The 16170-nt window shown below is 41.1% G+C and overlaps 3 protein-coding genes across 3 annotated transcripts in view; all 3 read left to right on the top strand.

Annotated features, from left to right (window-relative positions):
* Window positions 1–16170, top strand: part of LOC141610878 (uncharacterized) — a 122741-nt gene that overhangs the window by 40303 nt on the left and 66268 nt on the right. The window lies entirely within an intron of this gene.
* On the top strand, window positions 338–3650 carry LOC141610876 (uncharacterized). Its single transcript, XM_074429168.1, has 4 exons — window positions 338–1773; window positions 1982–2358; window positions 2474–2535; window positions 2881–3650. Exons 1-4 carry the CDS (start codon window positions 539–541, stop codon window positions 3397–3399), a joined length of 2193 nt encoding a protein of 730 aa, XP_074285269.1. The 5' UTR covers window positions 338–538; the 3' UTR covers window positions 3400–3650.
* LOC141612672 (uncharacterized) lies at window positions 6995–9800 on the top strand. Its single transcript, XM_074431479.1, has 4 exons — window positions 6995–8176; window positions 8257–8633; window positions 8736–8806; window positions 8905–9800. The coding sequence occupies exons 1-4, from the start codon at window positions 7026–7028 to the stop codon at window positions 8998–9000; spliced, it is 1695 nt and encodes a 564-aa protein (XP_074287580.1). The 5' UTR covers window positions 6995–7025; the 3' UTR covers window positions 9001–9800.

The following is a 16170-nucleotide window of genomic DNA, read 5'->3' as shown; positions in this document are numbered from 1 at the left end:
CTCCATAAAACATCCTCTTAGCAAGAGGATGATCACTACTTCCTCTAAAATTAGAGGAAATGGTTTCTTGGCCCTTGTGCCAACTACCCAATCATATTTTTCCATTTTTAATATTTACATTTTATTGTTTTCTTTTAATATAAGTTAAAATATAATTAAAATGAAAGAGGATGAATAGGAGGATCCTCTCTATTGTAGACAAAAATTATAAGAAGAGGATGAACACAGTGGAAATGAATGTGGGACATAGAGAAAATGATGTGTCGAAAAATGAGAGAGTAAGAGAAAAAATAAGAGGATGGTAATGTACTCTCTATAGTACATGCTCTTATGCTTCTCTCCATTTCCTTCCATTTCTTATTAACGTTCAAGATTTCGTTTTGAAACGATCCAACGGTTGATTGTTTGATGAGTTGGAGGATGAATAATGATTTAATATTGTTGTATTAGAGGAAATGGAAGGAAATTGAGAGAAAAGGAAATGGAGAGGATCCATACTCGAACCAAACACCCCCTAACTAAGTGATAATGTGACTCTATGAGAGTATTTTTGGTCTTGAAAAAACACATACTCTGTATTCCACAATTTTCGAAGTTGAGTGCGGGTGCGGCGGAGGAAATGGAGACACCAGAGTGTACCTCCAAAAAATTCACCAATCGTACCGACGAATTAGCTTTCACTGAGCGTCCTTACAAATTCCACAGCACAGAAGTCTACCTCCTCCGACCACCGAAATCCCTCTCTTCCACCGACCGTCCATGGATCACCGCCCGTGAAACCACCGCAGACTACACCTACGTCTTCCGCCATCCCCTCACCTCCAAACCACACTCCTTTAAACTCCCTCCTTACTTCTACATCTCAAAACTCAATCCCTTGACTCTCACCGTCTACTACGCTTTCCAAAAACCACCTTATTCCGTCGACAAGCTCCTCCTCCTCCAGTCCTCACAATATTCTTATCTGAGTGCTAACAGAGGTACTTTGTTCGCTTTATACGGCGGTGGTCTACTCCAGGGCTGTCCTCGCGTTAAACGGCGGCGGTGGCGGTCAACTCCGTCAAACAGTCATCCCGTCTCGCCGTGGGTCAAGTTAACGAAGCGGTACCGCGGCGACGTCAAATTCGATGACATTATCGATTTTCAGGATAAGGTTTATGCGATTGATAGGCAGGGGATTACCAATTTGGTTAATTATTATAAAACCGTTGCGAAAATCAGCATGGGAAAAACTCTAATTTTTGAACAGCTAACTCCCGGTTCAGGGCAGTTCGGGTGGCGGAAACGGTTTGCGGTCGATGAGGGAGTTCTATATGTAGTGGTTCGTACGGAGGAGAAATTGTTCCAAGTTTTTAGGTTAAAGAGCTGGGTTAATGGGCGAGGAAAGACTTGTTATTATTGGGATAGGGTTAAAAGATTCAAGGGTAACAAGGTGTTGTTTATGGGGAGGGATCATTACTTTTTTCTTAAGGCGTCGAGGAAGTTTCCAGGAAGGGAGCATAGGAACTGCATTGTGTTTTCTGAGGCCGCGTTTCCACAGTATGGGAATGATGGTTGGGAGTTTACTGAGAGTGATAATGTCCGCAGATGTGAGGATGATATTGCTGTTTTTCGGTTGGGTGATGAGAGGTTTGCTAGGGAGGAGGAGTGGGAGAATTCCGGTTTTCCTAAGATTGATTGGTCACCTCCTGATTGGATTTCGAATGTTTCCTCTTTCCCCGCTGATGAATTTAACAAATACCCGGAATCAGAGTTTTCTAGCCAATCAGTAAGGTAATTGAAATAATGTTGTTATTGCTCCATATATACTTTCTTTTAGAATATGCCCATGAGCTTTGTTTTTTATTAAAGTGTAGTGTTTAGGGCACTAGATTGGTAGTAGCCTGTAGGTACTGCGCAGTAGATTGGTAGTGTGTAGGTTGTTGACTGATAGTGTTGGTTTCTAGAAAAGGTTACAATGATTTCCGTGTTCTTGGTGAAGGGAGCGTGATGACGATGAAGGATTGGATTTTGTTGGTGGAGGTAAGAATGATGGAGAGGTTCAATCTAATTTGAAGAATTCAAAGAGTAAAAATGAGGAGGAGCAAGAAGAGATGGAATCGGATTTCTGCAGTCAAGATCAGGATCAAGTTCTGGTGGAATCTGATTCAGAAAGTAAGGATCAGGAGGATCAAAACATGCAATGTGATTTAAAGAGACAGGAAAAGGAGGATGAAGAGATGCATTCTGAAGAAGCAGATATTGAGAGTGATGCACCATTGCAAAAGGACCCTGTCACGCCTTCTCGTTCTGTTGTTGAAGAAGAAGTTACAAGAACTCTTCTTAGAATGAATAGCGGGAATGACGCAGTGGAAGAAGGTAATGATTAATGACTGTTGTATTTAAGAACACATACAATACTGGCCTTACGGCCATTTCTCTACCTTTTGTTCTAGACTGCGTACTTTTTAACTTGATCAATATATTCTTGCAGAGACTTCAGGGAAAGACATCACTCAAGCAATGCCTAAGGCTTCTACATCCTCTAGGACTGAGGTACAAATTAATTCTTTATTTAGCCTTTTCCTTTATTAGACACTTCACAATGTCTCATTTGATTTTAAGTGGTCACCTGTTATCAATGTTGAGTTCTTGACCATTGATTTATCGAATATACGAAGAAATACAAAGTAAATATTTTCTTGTTCGAGCTATCAAAAACTATTATTTTGACAATAGTATCTTTTAAAACATTAAAACTATTGCATATTGTATGAAATATCGGTCAAAATCCACATTGTTAGGCCAACAAAGTCAAATGAGGATAATTTATATGAGATGGAGAGATTATATCTTTTCTGGTTGTACCATTCTTGTGATGTCTTTTAATTCTTTATGCAGAGCCCCAAAAGTTATACTGCAACTACCAAATTTGAAGGACTTGATATAAGGTCTGATTTAGTCCCAATCTTGCAAAAGATTTGGCATAACCATGGGAACATAGTAAAAGACAGCATTGTGCGAAGTGGTGACATAGTAGCTAGGGCGTTGGAGTCGATGGCCGCTATGGTACAAATACTCGAGGACAACCCAATCCAGTTCTTAAGTGACAGCCAAGCTGATTATCTAAACTCCACACTGTCTGATCTAAGAAACATATGTTTCAAAGTTCACTGGTTGGTTTCTTATGTTGAAAAGGCGTTAAAAGTACATAAAAGCAAACCTTTGGTGGAATCGTTGAACAATCTCAGTCAGTTAAGTTCCAAAGTCAAGGAACGCAGAGCAATCCTCCTTGGCGAATTAGCTAACCTCGACGAGGAAGAAAACAAATTGAAGGAAGAGATGATGAAGGTGTCAAAGATGATTCCTTTTTCAGGGCAAGTTAAGTTAGATGAACCAATAGGAGCGGGGCTCACATGAGTGTATTGGTGATCGGCCTATCAATTTTTTGGGGCTTATATGCCCGATGGGACTTATTGCATCACTATATTCTCCCCTCATGATAGAAGATAGTTTAGATTTGTGTTTTCTTTTAGGTTAAATCGTGGATCTGCTTGAAGACATTAGATGTTAGTACTAGCTATGTGTATAATTATGTTTGAGGTGGGGATATGAGCTAATTTTGGACTTGTTATTCTGATCAATGCTCACAGTAGGATTGTGGTTATCAATTGTTCATGTGTTGTGCTGTATTTGTGGTTTATTCACATAGGAGTATTTTACCTTCTAAAGCTTGTGAGGCTTGTTTCTCATAACCCTCCTTATGCATTGAACATGGAAAATTATTGTGGCGAGTTTTTTAAACGAGCCGCAGAAATTTAGTAACGGGGTAACAGATCTTGAAAGTATTCCTCAAGTTATTTTTGGGAAAGGAGTAAAGACGTAGCGTTCCTCTATGTTAGAAAGAGTACAAGAATGTTATTGCAGCTTGCAGGGCTTTGGAAATGCATATTCGCTTGAACAACTGTTGGATGCTCTTCCTTCTTATCGAAAAGAGCCTTGAATGGCATCTGCTAGTTTCCTTCATCCAATCGGTATGTGATACAACCTCAAATTCTTGGTTTCTTTCCAATTTCCTTTTTAAATTTTTCCGTTATGTTCTTTACACATATTTGCGAGCAAATTATAGAGTGCAAGGCTGCAAGCTAGTGACCTTTTTACATCCCATTTATACCATCCCTCTACTACTAAAAATTGTGTGAGTGTGAAACTGATTGAGTAAATAGTACACTAATCGTTTGTACATTACCAAATTTACCTCATCAGTCAGCCACAACTAGGAGTGTTTTACGACATTACTTGATAATGGGGTAATGTTGTTCTTAATATTCTCCTGATTGGAGATTTGAAGTAGCTGATTTGACGATTGTGATGCTAATCAGTGATTTGCAAGCTAGTGACCTTCTCTCGTACAGTGATCAAATGTTATGCAAGTTTTCGTTCAAGAAGAATGAATTTTCAGGGGTAATTAGCCTGTATATATATGATGCTAGTGTTGTAAGGAATCTGTGGTGTCTTCATTGCTGAATCTCGGTTGGTTTCTACTGATATGTCCTTTATGTATGTTGGCTGAACTGTTAAACAGTTTATGTTGGAAATTTATGATTTGGTTAGCTTATTGTTTGCAGAGGCTATCATATATGCCTCATTTTTTATTTTTTTTGCTGTTTCCTATTATTATTTGAAAAGTAGTTAAGCGTTCCATGGTTCATTGGGTTCAGTCCTAGACCGGACAAAAGATGAAACTGACATCAACACCTGACCATGGCGGACAGCGGTCGTCTGGTCCAGTGTAGCGGACAGCGGTATAGTGATATAATCTGGTCCAGTGTAGCGGACAGTGGTCGTCTTGTCTGTTGTTTGGATTTCGGACCACTTAAGTGATTTGCCTCAGTCCTCAAGTGAGACAACTATTGTAGTATGAAAGAGCATCTGAGCATATGATGCAGGTAAATGTAGGTCTCACCAAATTCAGCAATATTTAGGGCGAGATTATCAGTCAGACTCTCCCAAATCTTAAGACTCTGCCACATCACCTTTCCACTAACTTTTATTATTTCTTTATTGTTTAGACTCACCTCAGACTTTATAGATTTTCCGTCAAACTCACCTCAGACTCTACTTTTACACTCCACTTTATTTTTTTAACAAAAAGAAAGGACACATGTTGTCTACCCATTGGATAATCTTTCTTTAGGTGGGGTCAAGACTCACCCAAAGTCTTAAGTTGAGTCTTGGATTTCTAAGACTCAACTTAAGACTTTGTTAAGACTTTGTCAAGACTAAGGTAGATTATTGGTAGTCTTGAGTGAGTCTTGTCTTAAGACTTACCAAAAAACTCGTCTCAAGACTAACAATAATCTTACCCTTACGTTTTTTTTCTTTTTTTTTTTCAAGGTAAGAAAACTCACCCATATTTACTTTGAATCAGTCATTCCACTTCTCAGTAAAATTTTATTCTTTGAAATGAAATAACACAAATTCTCATTTGAGAACGTCTCACAATGATTTTTTTTTTGAAAAATCGCTTTCTATGTTAAAAAAATGAACCCTTTCTATGTGTTATAACTTTTTTATTATTATTATAATGCTATACTTTTAATCGGTGCCCATTTTTACTGTGTTGGTACCTACTTAATCGTATCTTCTTGTATTTTATACTTTGTATTTAACATCTTTTTTTTTCTCGTACTTATTTTATGATTAGTAGTTAACTTGTTAATAAATAATCTCACATTAATTTATTCTGAGACAGTCTTACGAGAGACATTCACTAACTCACCATAATGCCTTTTGAAATGCATTAATACCACTTACCCCGGTAGTAAGATAAGCAACATTTTATTAATACTTAAAAATTGTTTTACTTGAGTATTATATAAAGTATAAACCAACTCGTTCCCAATGTTTTCTTATTTGGCATATTTAGATGTGGCAATTTGGTCAGTCAGCCAAGTTTGGATCGGATTAAATGGGTCAGGTCATTTAGGTCAACATACTCTGCAAGTTGAGTATGGTTTAGGTCATTCCGGGTAAATTGACCTACAAGGTAGGGTCATTATCGCTTTTTATCCTGCTACTTCCAACTTTTTGCCAATAATTTCAGCTCTCGACCATTATATCTTTACAAAGCGTCTTGCTTGTGACGGACTAATTCCGTCACAAGCTGAAGACCTCTCATAAAAAGGGAGAGGGGACAAGGTGAGACACCTCCCATGTGTTTCCCCACTCACCTCTTATGGGTATTTTGTGAGAGGAAATGGTATCCGTCACAAGCTTGTGACAGATATCGCCGTCTTCAATGAGATTTTGTGATATCTTTATACGGTTTGTCCACGTTGTCATTTAGTCAAATGTATCAAACTAGACATTAAATTTCTTTCATTTGAATCAATATTACCCTTGAATAATATTGTAGGGTCATTATCATATCAATATTGAGTCGAGTTCATATCGGGTCGGTTGGTTTCAGGTTCGAGCCCTCAATTATCATGTATTCATGTTGTATCAGATGTCGGTTTCCAAACCGGTCGAATCGATCGGTTTCGAGTTGTTATATTCATTGAATAACAATTAACAACATTTCCTTCCCTCGAAAAAAAAATTCAAAAATTAACAACATTTCTACTTGTAATGTACTCCCTCCTATTCTCTAACATCTTCCACATTTCCTAAAATGACCACTAAGATCTTCTACTTTCCTTACTAGTCTATAATTTGTGGTTCATAGGACTTGTGACTCCACATTTTCTCTCTTACTTTCTATTTCTTCCATTTCCACCACAAATTTCATTCCTCTTAAAAACTACCCAAAAAATAATGTGGAAGATCATAATGAATAGGAGGGAGTATTATTGAGTCTGTAGTTAGTTAGTTACTAGTTAAACAAATGATGCTATTTTAGACCCATATGGGCCATATCCAATTATCCATCCCACAAGTCCACAACCTTGAACAATCCTTTTAAACACAAACAAATCCCGCCATTTTTCAGACTTTACTAATAACCAAAAATGAAAGACGAAGCGCCAAAACAAAACACGAAAATGTCTCCGCCGCAGAAACCGGAGACACCAACACCCACCACTAAACCCTTCACCAATCTCACCGACGCCGCCGTCATCGCCGCCTTCTTTACTTACCGCTACTACGTCTACTCCACCACCGTCCACCTCATTCGACCACCACAATCCCACCCTAACTCCCGCCCATGGATCACCGCCCGCGAAACCACCAAAGACGGCCCTTACATTCTCCGCCACCCCCTCACCTCCAAACCCTATTCCGTTACGCTCCCTCGTAATCTCCACTTCTCGAATCTCGAACCGTCTATTCTAACAAACTCATACTCTTTCGGCACATCCGGTTTTGTAGACAAACTCCTCGCGCTCAAATCTCCGTCTTATGGTAGCATTTGTGTGCCGGATTATACTATGTTTGTTTTGTATGGCGGTGGTGAGATGGAAGGTATTGCTCGGTATGTTAGGGTTTTGGATTGGGTTAAGACGGTTAAGACGACTTGGCCGTGGATTAAGTTAACGCAGCACCGCGGCGAGAAATTCGATGATGTTGTTGAGTTTGAAGGGAAGGTTTATGTGGTGGATAGACAGGGGTTGGTGAAATTGATTAATCATTATAAAACTGTTAGGAAAATTAATATTGGTAAAACTGTTGTTTTTGAATCGGTTACTCCCGGTTCAGACCGGTTTGGGTGGAGGAAGCGGTTTGTGGTTGATGGTGGAAAACTGTATTTAGTGGTTCGTATGGAGGAGAAAAGGTTTGAAATTTTTTCGATGAAGAGTCGAGGAAAGACTAGTTTTTATTGGGATAGGGTTAAGGGATTTGGTGGTGATAGGGTGTTATTTATGGCGAGGGATTGTTATTTTTTTCTGAGGGCGTCGAGGAAGTTTCCAGGAAGGGAGTATAAGAACTGCATTGTGTTTTCTGAGGCTGCGTTTCCGCAGTATGGGATGGATGGTTGGGAGTTTACCGAGATTGATAATGTTCGGAGATGTGAGGATGATATTGCTGTTTTTTGTTTGGATGATGAGAGGTTTGTTCAAGAAGGGGAGGGGAAGAAATCGGGTTTTCCTAAGATTGATTGGTCACCTCCTGATTGGATTTTGAATGCTTCGTCGTTGAATGCTGATGATTTTAAGAAACATTCGGTATCAGAGTCGTCTAGTGGATCAGAAAGGTATAACTGAAATTGTGTTATTACGTTTTATGGCTTGTTTACGATGTTTAATGTGATGAAAGTTCTTTTTCTTGGTGAAGGGAACCTGATGAGGAGGAAGGATCGGATTCTGAGAGTGGAGATACGAATGGTGAAGAGGTGCAGTCTCGTCTGAAGGTATCAAAGAGTGAAGATGAGGAGGAGCAAGAAGCGATGGAATCTGATTTGAAGGATACAGAGAGTAAAGATGAGGAGGAACAAGAAGAGATGGAGTCTGAATTTTGCAGACTAGATCAGGATCAACGCTGGGTGGAATGTGATTCAGATAGTCGGGATCAAGATGATGAAAAAATGCAATGTGATTCGAAGTGTCAGGAAAAGGAGGATGTCGAGGATGTATGTCATGTATCCCCTTCCTTATTTAGACCCGGGTCTGGAAACACTGTCAGTCGAACACTTTTTTCTCCTACTGAAAAAGGTAATGACTTTCACATTTCGACTTATTAACACATGTCATAAGAGCCTTTTTCTCTTCTTGAAGTTCATGACAGCTGATTTATAATGTTGATGTATTTTGCAGAGAATTTTCGGAAAACCATCAGAGAGTTGGTGCTTAAAGCTTGCGCAGCCTCTACAACAGCGGCACTTAAGGTTCTTTTTTACTTTGTTTCTTTAGAAGACTTCCTAAAATTTGATTCTTTATTACGATGCAATTTTCAACTCAACAAATTTGTATTTTCATTATGTAGAGCCACAAAAGTGATTCTGCAACAGTAAAATTCGAAGGATTTGACATAAGGCTTGATTCAGTCTCAACGTTGGAAAAGATTTGGCAGAAGCACTGAAACATTGTAGAAAACTGCGCTGTACGTAACAGTGAAATAATTGCTAGGGCATTGGAGTCCCTAGTTACTATAATACGCATACTCGACGACAATTCACCTCTGTCGTTGAGTGATAGCCAAGCCGATTATTTAGTCTCCACATTGTCTGATCTAAGATATATTCATTTTAAAGTGGACTGGTTGACTCCGTTTGTTGAGAAGGCTGAAAAGATACATAAAAGCAAAGCTTCGTTGGAATCCTTGAACATTCTCAGTCAGTTAAGCTCTAAAGCCCAGGAACGCAAAGCAATCCTCCTTGACGAATTAACTAAACTTGATGTGGAAGAAAAGAAACGGAAGGAGGAGATGGCAAAGATTTCCAAGACGATTCCTTTTAGTGGGCAAGTTAAACTTGACAAACCCCTAGGATCAGGGCTCACTTAGCTGCACTGAAATTTTACTGGGCAAGTTAAGATTTCCAAGACGATTCCTTTTAGTCGCCTTACTAGACTTTCCTCCTATGAGATTTTGTGAACATATGGAATTTGGTTTCCGTCACCCTGCTTTCCGCTCATAGGAGGAAAGTCTGGTAAGGCGACCTATCTGTAAGTGACTAATACTTTATTATTACTAGTTGTGTGTATTAATGTTCACAAAATCTCATTGAACTTGTCCCCTCTCCCTTTTTGTGAGAGGTTTTCAGCTTGTGACGGGATTAGCCCGTCACAAGCAAGACGCTTTGATTAATGTTTGAACTTGCAGTGAACTTGTTAATGTTATCATGATTCAGTTCGTTAATGATCAGCCAATCACTTGGTTAGAAGGCATTTGGGACTTATTTGCGTTGTTCATGCTGACGAAGTAATCATTTACTCCCTCCGTAGTAGTCATTTGATTACAATAGGTAATAATTCACTTTTCATCCACTAATAACCACCACCAATAATCCCCTCCCTATTTACTTGGATTTTGTGACAAGATAAAAAAATAAACGTTAAATCGTCACGAAGGGAGTATTCATAAATCATAATGGTACATAGGCACATAGCCGATACTAATTTAGCAACAACTCGGGAAACAATGGTGGAGGTAGGGGAGGGTTAGTGGAGCTCGTCCCACTTGAGATATAGTCAATGAAATATCACCGTACCAATGTATCATGCATAAGCTGCTCATTGGTAGAGCTGCAAGTTTGACCGGACCCGAGTGACCCTACCTGGACTTGAGCAAAATCGGCCGATCAATGATGAACGGTAACCAGATCTGACGATTAATGACCCGACCCTTATCCGAACTGATATGACCCTTATTTGAACCAATATGAACCTGACTTTACGTATAACTTAACAGCAAGTCTCTCTTGTGACGGATACGGGTCAAGTAATACCCATGTGGGTAGATAAGACAAAACAATTTGCTACTCCCTAAGCATTCTGCTTTTGTCTTATTGATGCGTATACGTAGCGGAAGACTTAATTGTGTTGTTTTTGGGTTTTTGTTGTGTAAGAGATAAAGGATATTTGTTTCAATTTCTTGTGAAGAGATCGAAAACAATGGGATATTTGGTATCACTAGACCTATAGCGATAACAATGGGGAATTACTCGAAACGCGTCAAGCAATTCAACTTAAATTGCGGAGCACGTCCTTAGTTCAAGGCAAGATTCGAAAGCATCGACTCTTTGGAAAAGATTGAAACTCAGGTTTCTCTCTCTAAAAGGTTTTTCTTAATTCTTTGATGGATTACAAATGAGGAGGCTAGGTCCTTATATAGGATAAAAAACCTTGGCCTCCAAGTAAACATTAAATGCTAGTTTGTAAGTTCTAGGATGATTGGATGCATAGAACTTACAACTTAGACTCTTTTGACAAATCTTATTCAAACTATGTTGAAAAATGCAAAAATCTAAAATTGGATTCTTCTCCCTTGGTGCCGCCACATTTCGGCCCTCTTCCCTTGTTCCCATCTGATTTTTCTTTTGTTCCCACACGGCTTCAAGGGGTGTGCGGGTCTCGAGCTTCAACCGCACATAATACCTCTCTTTTACGCAAACCCATCCAATTTTCATGCATAAAAAATGTATTACTCGGGCTTGGTTTTGTTTGGTGCTCTATGTCGAGTACAACTTCTTCCATTGGGTCCATATCCGCGTCATCTCCTCCTTCTTGAAAAGGAATTGCCCTCAATTCCTTGATTCCATCGTCGTCGATGTAAGGAGATAGATCCCCGATGTTGAAAGTGGCGTGCACTCCATATTCTCCGGGCAACTCAATTTTGTATGCGTTGTCGCCTACCTTTGATATTATCTTGTAAGGACCTTCTGCCCGTGGCATGAGTTTGTTTTTGCGTTTGTTTGGAAAACGCTCCTTCCTTAGGTGTAACCACACGAGGTCTCCTTCGCTGAAAGATCTTGGCCGGCGGGTTTTGTTTGCTTTGCGCTTGTATACTTCATTAATTTTCTCAATTCTTGCCCTGACTTGATCATGCAGCTTGATTATTGATTTCAATTTGGACTCCGCATCCTTGTGCATGATTTCATCCTTGGGTAGGGGAATGAGGTCTAGTGGTAAATATGGGTTTATACCATACACGACCTCAAATGGGGAGTGCTTTGTTGCATAAGTTGGGGAGCGGTTGTACGCGAACTCAGCATGAGCGAGTTTCAAGTCCCAATCTTTCTGAGTTTTGCTCACCAGACTTCACAGCATTGTTCCCAGAGTGCGATTTGTGACCTCCGTTTGTCCGTCCGTCTGAGGATGATGAGAAGTGCTGAATAAAAGCTTGGTCCCCACCCTTCTCCACAATGTTTCCCAGAAGTAGCTTAGGAACTTGGAATCTCGATCGGAGACGATTGTTCTTGGGATCCCGTGGAGTCGCAAAACTTCCCGAAAATACAAGTCCGCCACATTGCTGGCGTCGTCGGTCTTGTGACATGCGATAAAATGGGCCATCTTCGAGAATCGGTCGACTACTACCATGATCGCATCTTTGCCTCTCTGTGTTCGTGGTAACGCCACAATGAAATCCATGGATATATCTTCCCAAGGTCGGCACGGGATAGGCAAAGGTACATACTCCCCAGGTTGGAATTTGCTTTTGGCCATGTGACATGTGATGCATTTTCGCACTATCGCTTGCACGTCTCCTTGTAACTGTGGCCAATAAAAATGTTCCTTCAGGATATCCACTGTTTTGTTTACTCCAAAATGTCCCCCAAGTCCACCTCCGTGGGCTTCTCGAATAAGGAGTTCTCGGATCGGGAGTTTTGGGACACACAGTCTGTTACCTTTGAAAAGGAAACCATCTTGAGTAATGAATTCTTCATGAGTCCCGTTCTTGCAAATCTCGAAGACTTCCCCAAAGTCGGGGTCGTGCTCGTAGGATTCCTTTAATGCCTCGAATCCCAGTAATCGGATATCGAGCACCGTCAATAATGAGTATCGTCGTGAGAGAGCATCGGCCACCACATTACTTTTGCCGGTTTTGTATTTTGAGGAGAAATGGAAGGATTGTAAAAATTCCACCCACTTGGCATGCCTTGAGTTCAACTTTTGTTGCCCATTGATATGTTTTAACGATTCGTGGTCCGAATGCAGGATGAAATGACTTGGTCGGAGATAGTGACTCCAATGTTGCAGGGCCCTTACGATCGCATAGAATTCCTTGTCGTAAGTCGAGTAATTGAGCCTGGCCCCGTTCAGTTTCTCAGAGAAGTAAGCGATGGGTCGCTTTCCTTGCACTAGCACGACTCCAATTCCAACACCGCTCGCGTCACATTCGACTTCGAACGGGCGGGTGAAATCCGGGAGTGCCAACAATGGTGCCTCACAAAGTTTTCGGGTAATTGTTTCGAACGCCTTTTGAGCAGATGGGGTCCATACGAAAGTTCCTTTCTTTGTACATTCGGTGATAGGGCTAGCGATGGTGCTAAAATCCCGAATGAACCTCCGATAGAACGAAGCAAGTCCGTGAAAGGATCGGACTTCCGTGACAGTTTTGGGAATAGGCCACGACTTGATTGCTTCAATCTTGGATTGATCGACGGAAACCCCTTCCTTAGAAACCTTGTATCCAAGAAAGATAACACTTTCGACTAAGAACGAGCACTTCTCCTTCTTACCATAGAGTTGTTGCTCCCGAAGTGTGTTGAACACCTTACGAAGATGTTGGAAGTGATCATCCTTGTTCCGACTGTAGATCAAGATGTCGTCCAAGTAAACTACTACGAATCTGCCTAGGAAAGGCTTGAGTATTTCGTTCATGAGTCGCATAAAGGTGCTTGGAGCGTTTGTCAAGCCAAATGGCATAACCGTCCACTCGTATAATCCATGCTTAGTTTTAAACGCAGTTTTCCACTCGTCCCCTTCTCTCATCCGAGTTTGATGATAACCACTCCTCAAATCAACTTTAGAGAAGATCTCGGACCCATGTAGTTCATCGAGCATATCATCGAGCCTCGGAATTGGAAACCGATACTTGATAGTGATGTTGTTCACGGCTCGGCTATCGATGCACATTCGCCACGTTCCATCCTTCTTTGGAACAAGCAGCGTAGGGACGACACACGGGCTCATGCTTTCACGCACATAGCCTCGTTCCATTAACTCCTCGATTTGCCGCTGTAACTCCTTAGTCTCCATCGGATTGCACCGATAGGCGGCTTTGTTTGGCAAAGGAGCTCCGGGCAGGAGGTCGATTTGGTGTTCGATCCCACGAATAGGTGGTAACCCAACGGGCAGTTCCTCGGGGAAAACATCTTTGAATTCTTCCAAGAGCGAGGTTAATCGTCCATCCTTGCTTTCATTGCTAGGAGTCTCATTGACCACCATGAGGTAAACTTGGTTGCCACTGACAATGGCCTCGTCCACTTCTTTCTCACCAGCAAGCATGGCCATGCTAGTGGTCTTCCCACGCTTGGCACTCATGGAACGCACTTCACCCGGCGCCATTGGTTTTAAGACAATCCTTTTTCCCTTACTTACCAACTCGTATTCATTGCTTCGACCGCGATGCACCACATCCCGGTCATACTGCCAAGGTCGTCCTAATAGGACATGACATGCATCCATTGGTACAACATCGCATAGGATGTCATCGTCGTAAGATCCCATGGTTAGTGCCACCCTCACTTGCTTAGTGATTTTTACTTTATTCCCGTCGTCCAGCCAATGCAAGGCATACAGCTTTGGGTGAGGTGTTGTGGATAGCTTTAACTTCTCCACCATTTCACTAGAGGCGACGTTGGTGCAACTGCCTCCGTCAATGATTAGGCTACACCATTTGTCTTTCACTTGGCACTTGGTGTGGAATATTTGACTTCGCTGCTCCGTTTCAATGGGCGAAGTTTGGGCTTGTAGGGTTCGGAGAACCAAAACACAATCATAACTAGGAGCGACGTAATCCTCGGCGTTCCCGGTGTGTGCCTCTTCCTCTTCTCCTTCTAGATTAAAAATACCCTCGGTTCTTTCTTCTTCTTCGAACAACTCGTCACGACACTCCACGGCCTCTCTTAGTGTGATTGTCCTTTGATTCGGGCACGCATTTTTGAAATGCCCAAACCCTTGGCATTTGAAACACCGAATCTGCGTGTGACTATTTTCCTTTGAGATGGGTGGTTTAATAATAGGACTGGAGGCGGAAGTTGCCTTGGGCTCGGTGGTGTTTCCCGTTGTGCTTGTCCTTGAGTTGTTCTCGCTCTTCCAATTCCGGCTACTCTCACCATAGGTGGTTGTCACCTTCGTCTTTCCTTGTGCCTCCACTTTGAGACACATACTACACAAGGTGTCGAAATCCGAGTAATTCTGTAATTCCACAACGTGGGCGAGGTTGCGGTTTAGACCGCGTAGGAATCGCGCCATTCTTATGTCCTCATCTTCCACCAAGTCTCCCATCAAGGCTAGATTTGTAAATTCGTTGATGTATTCCAGGACACTTAGCCTTCCTTGGGTAAGATCGGTGATCTTACGATAGGTCGTGAGCCTATGTGTGGCGGGGACATATCTTTTCCGTAATTTGAGTTTAAGCACGTGCCATGATGTTATCTTTGCTTTTCCGGCTCGACTTCTTCTGGTCTTAAGGTTTTCATACCATAGTGAAGCCCCATTTCTTAATTTCAAAATGGCGTACTTGCAACACTGTTCATCATCGAGATCCTTAAATTCAAACATCCGATCTATTTGTCTTTCCCATTCAAGGTAAGCCTCGGGATCCGTGCCTCCTGTGAACTCGGGTAGTTCACTCATTTTGAACTCGTCAATGACTCGTTCACGTCTAGGCTGCCATTTAGGATCGTGTTCTTGTAAATTTTTTAAGGCCTTTTGAAGATCCTTGAGAAAGTTGGGATCGTCAAAGTTCATGTTTGGTGATTGGGTTTTGGAGTTTTGAAAAAACAAGAAAAAATATGTTTTTTTTTTTTTTGTCAATGAACAGTACCGTGAACAGTGTTTTTTTTTTTTTTTTTTTTTTTTGTTCAAACCGTGCCTTCAAGATCCAATCGATTAAACCTCAACTACCTCGTCGAGTCTAACCTTTGAATACCAATCGCGTTGGATATTCAACTACCAATTGATTGGGACCTCCTTAGGACCGTCTTGATTTTTTTGGGGTGATCAAGAGCCGAAGCTCTGATACCATTTGATGCGTATACGTAGCGGAAGACTTAATTGTGTTGTTTTTGGGTTTTTGTTGTGTAAGAGATAAAGGATATTTGTTTCGATTTCTTGTGAAGAGATCGAAAACAATGGGATATTTGGTATCACTAGACCTATAGCGATAACAATGGGGAATTACTCGAAACGCGTCAAGCAATTCAACTTAAACTGCGGAGCACGTCCTTAGTTCAAGGCAAGATTCGAAAGCATCGACTCTTTGGAAAAGATTGAAACTCAGGTTTCTCTCTCTAAAAGGTTTTTCTTAATTCTTTGATGGATTACAAATGAGGAGGCTAGGTCCTTATATAGGATAAAAAACCTTGGCCTCCAAGTAAACATTAAATGCTAGTTTGTAAGTTCTAGGATGATTGGATGCATAGAACTTACAACTTAGACTCTTTTGACAAATCTTATTCAAACTATGTTGAAAAATGCAAAAATCTAAAATTGGATTCTTCTCCCTTGGTGCCGCCACATTTCGGCCCTCTTCCCTTGTTCCCATCTGATTTTTCTTTTGTTCCCACACGGCTTCAAGGGGTGT

Source organism: Silene latifolia, chromosome 11 (assembly GCF_048544455.1).
Source record: "Silene latifolia isolate original U9 population chromosome 11, ASM4854445v1, whole genome shotgun sequence".
Lineage (NCBI taxonomy): Eukaryota > Viridiplantae > Streptophyta > Magnoliopsida > Caryophyllales > Caryophyllaceae > Silene > Silene latifolia.
The sequence above is the reverse complement of the archived record's forward strand: the minus strand, read 5'-3'. Positions and strand labels throughout refer to the sequence as shown.

Bases quoted from the DNA above. Each gene is read 5' to 3' on its own strand.
- LOC141610876 (XM_074429168.1), top strand. From the start codon at position 539: ATGAGAGTATTTTTGGTCTTGAAAAAACACATACTCTGTATTCCACAA. The intron at 1,774-1,981 runs GTAATTGAAATA...TTCTTGGTGAAG, and splicing joins TTTTCTAGCCAATCAGTAAG to GGAGCGTGATGACGATGAAG. The intron at 2,536-2,880 runs GTACAAATTAAT...TTCTTTATGCAG, and splicing joins CTACATCCTCTAGGACTGAG to AGCCCCAAAAGTTATACTGC.
- LOC141612672 (XM_074431479.1), top strand. From the start codon at position 7,026: ATGTCTCCGCCGCAGAAACCGGAGACACCAACACCCACCACTAAACCC. The intron at 8,634-8,735 runs GTAATGACTTTC...TGTATTTTGCAG, and splicing joins TTTTTCTCCTACTGAAAAAG to AGAATTTTCGGAAAACCATC. The intron at 8,807-8,904 runs GTTCTTTTTTAC...TTCATTATGTAG, and splicing joins CTACAACAGCGGCACTTAAG to AGCCACAAAAGTGATTCTGC.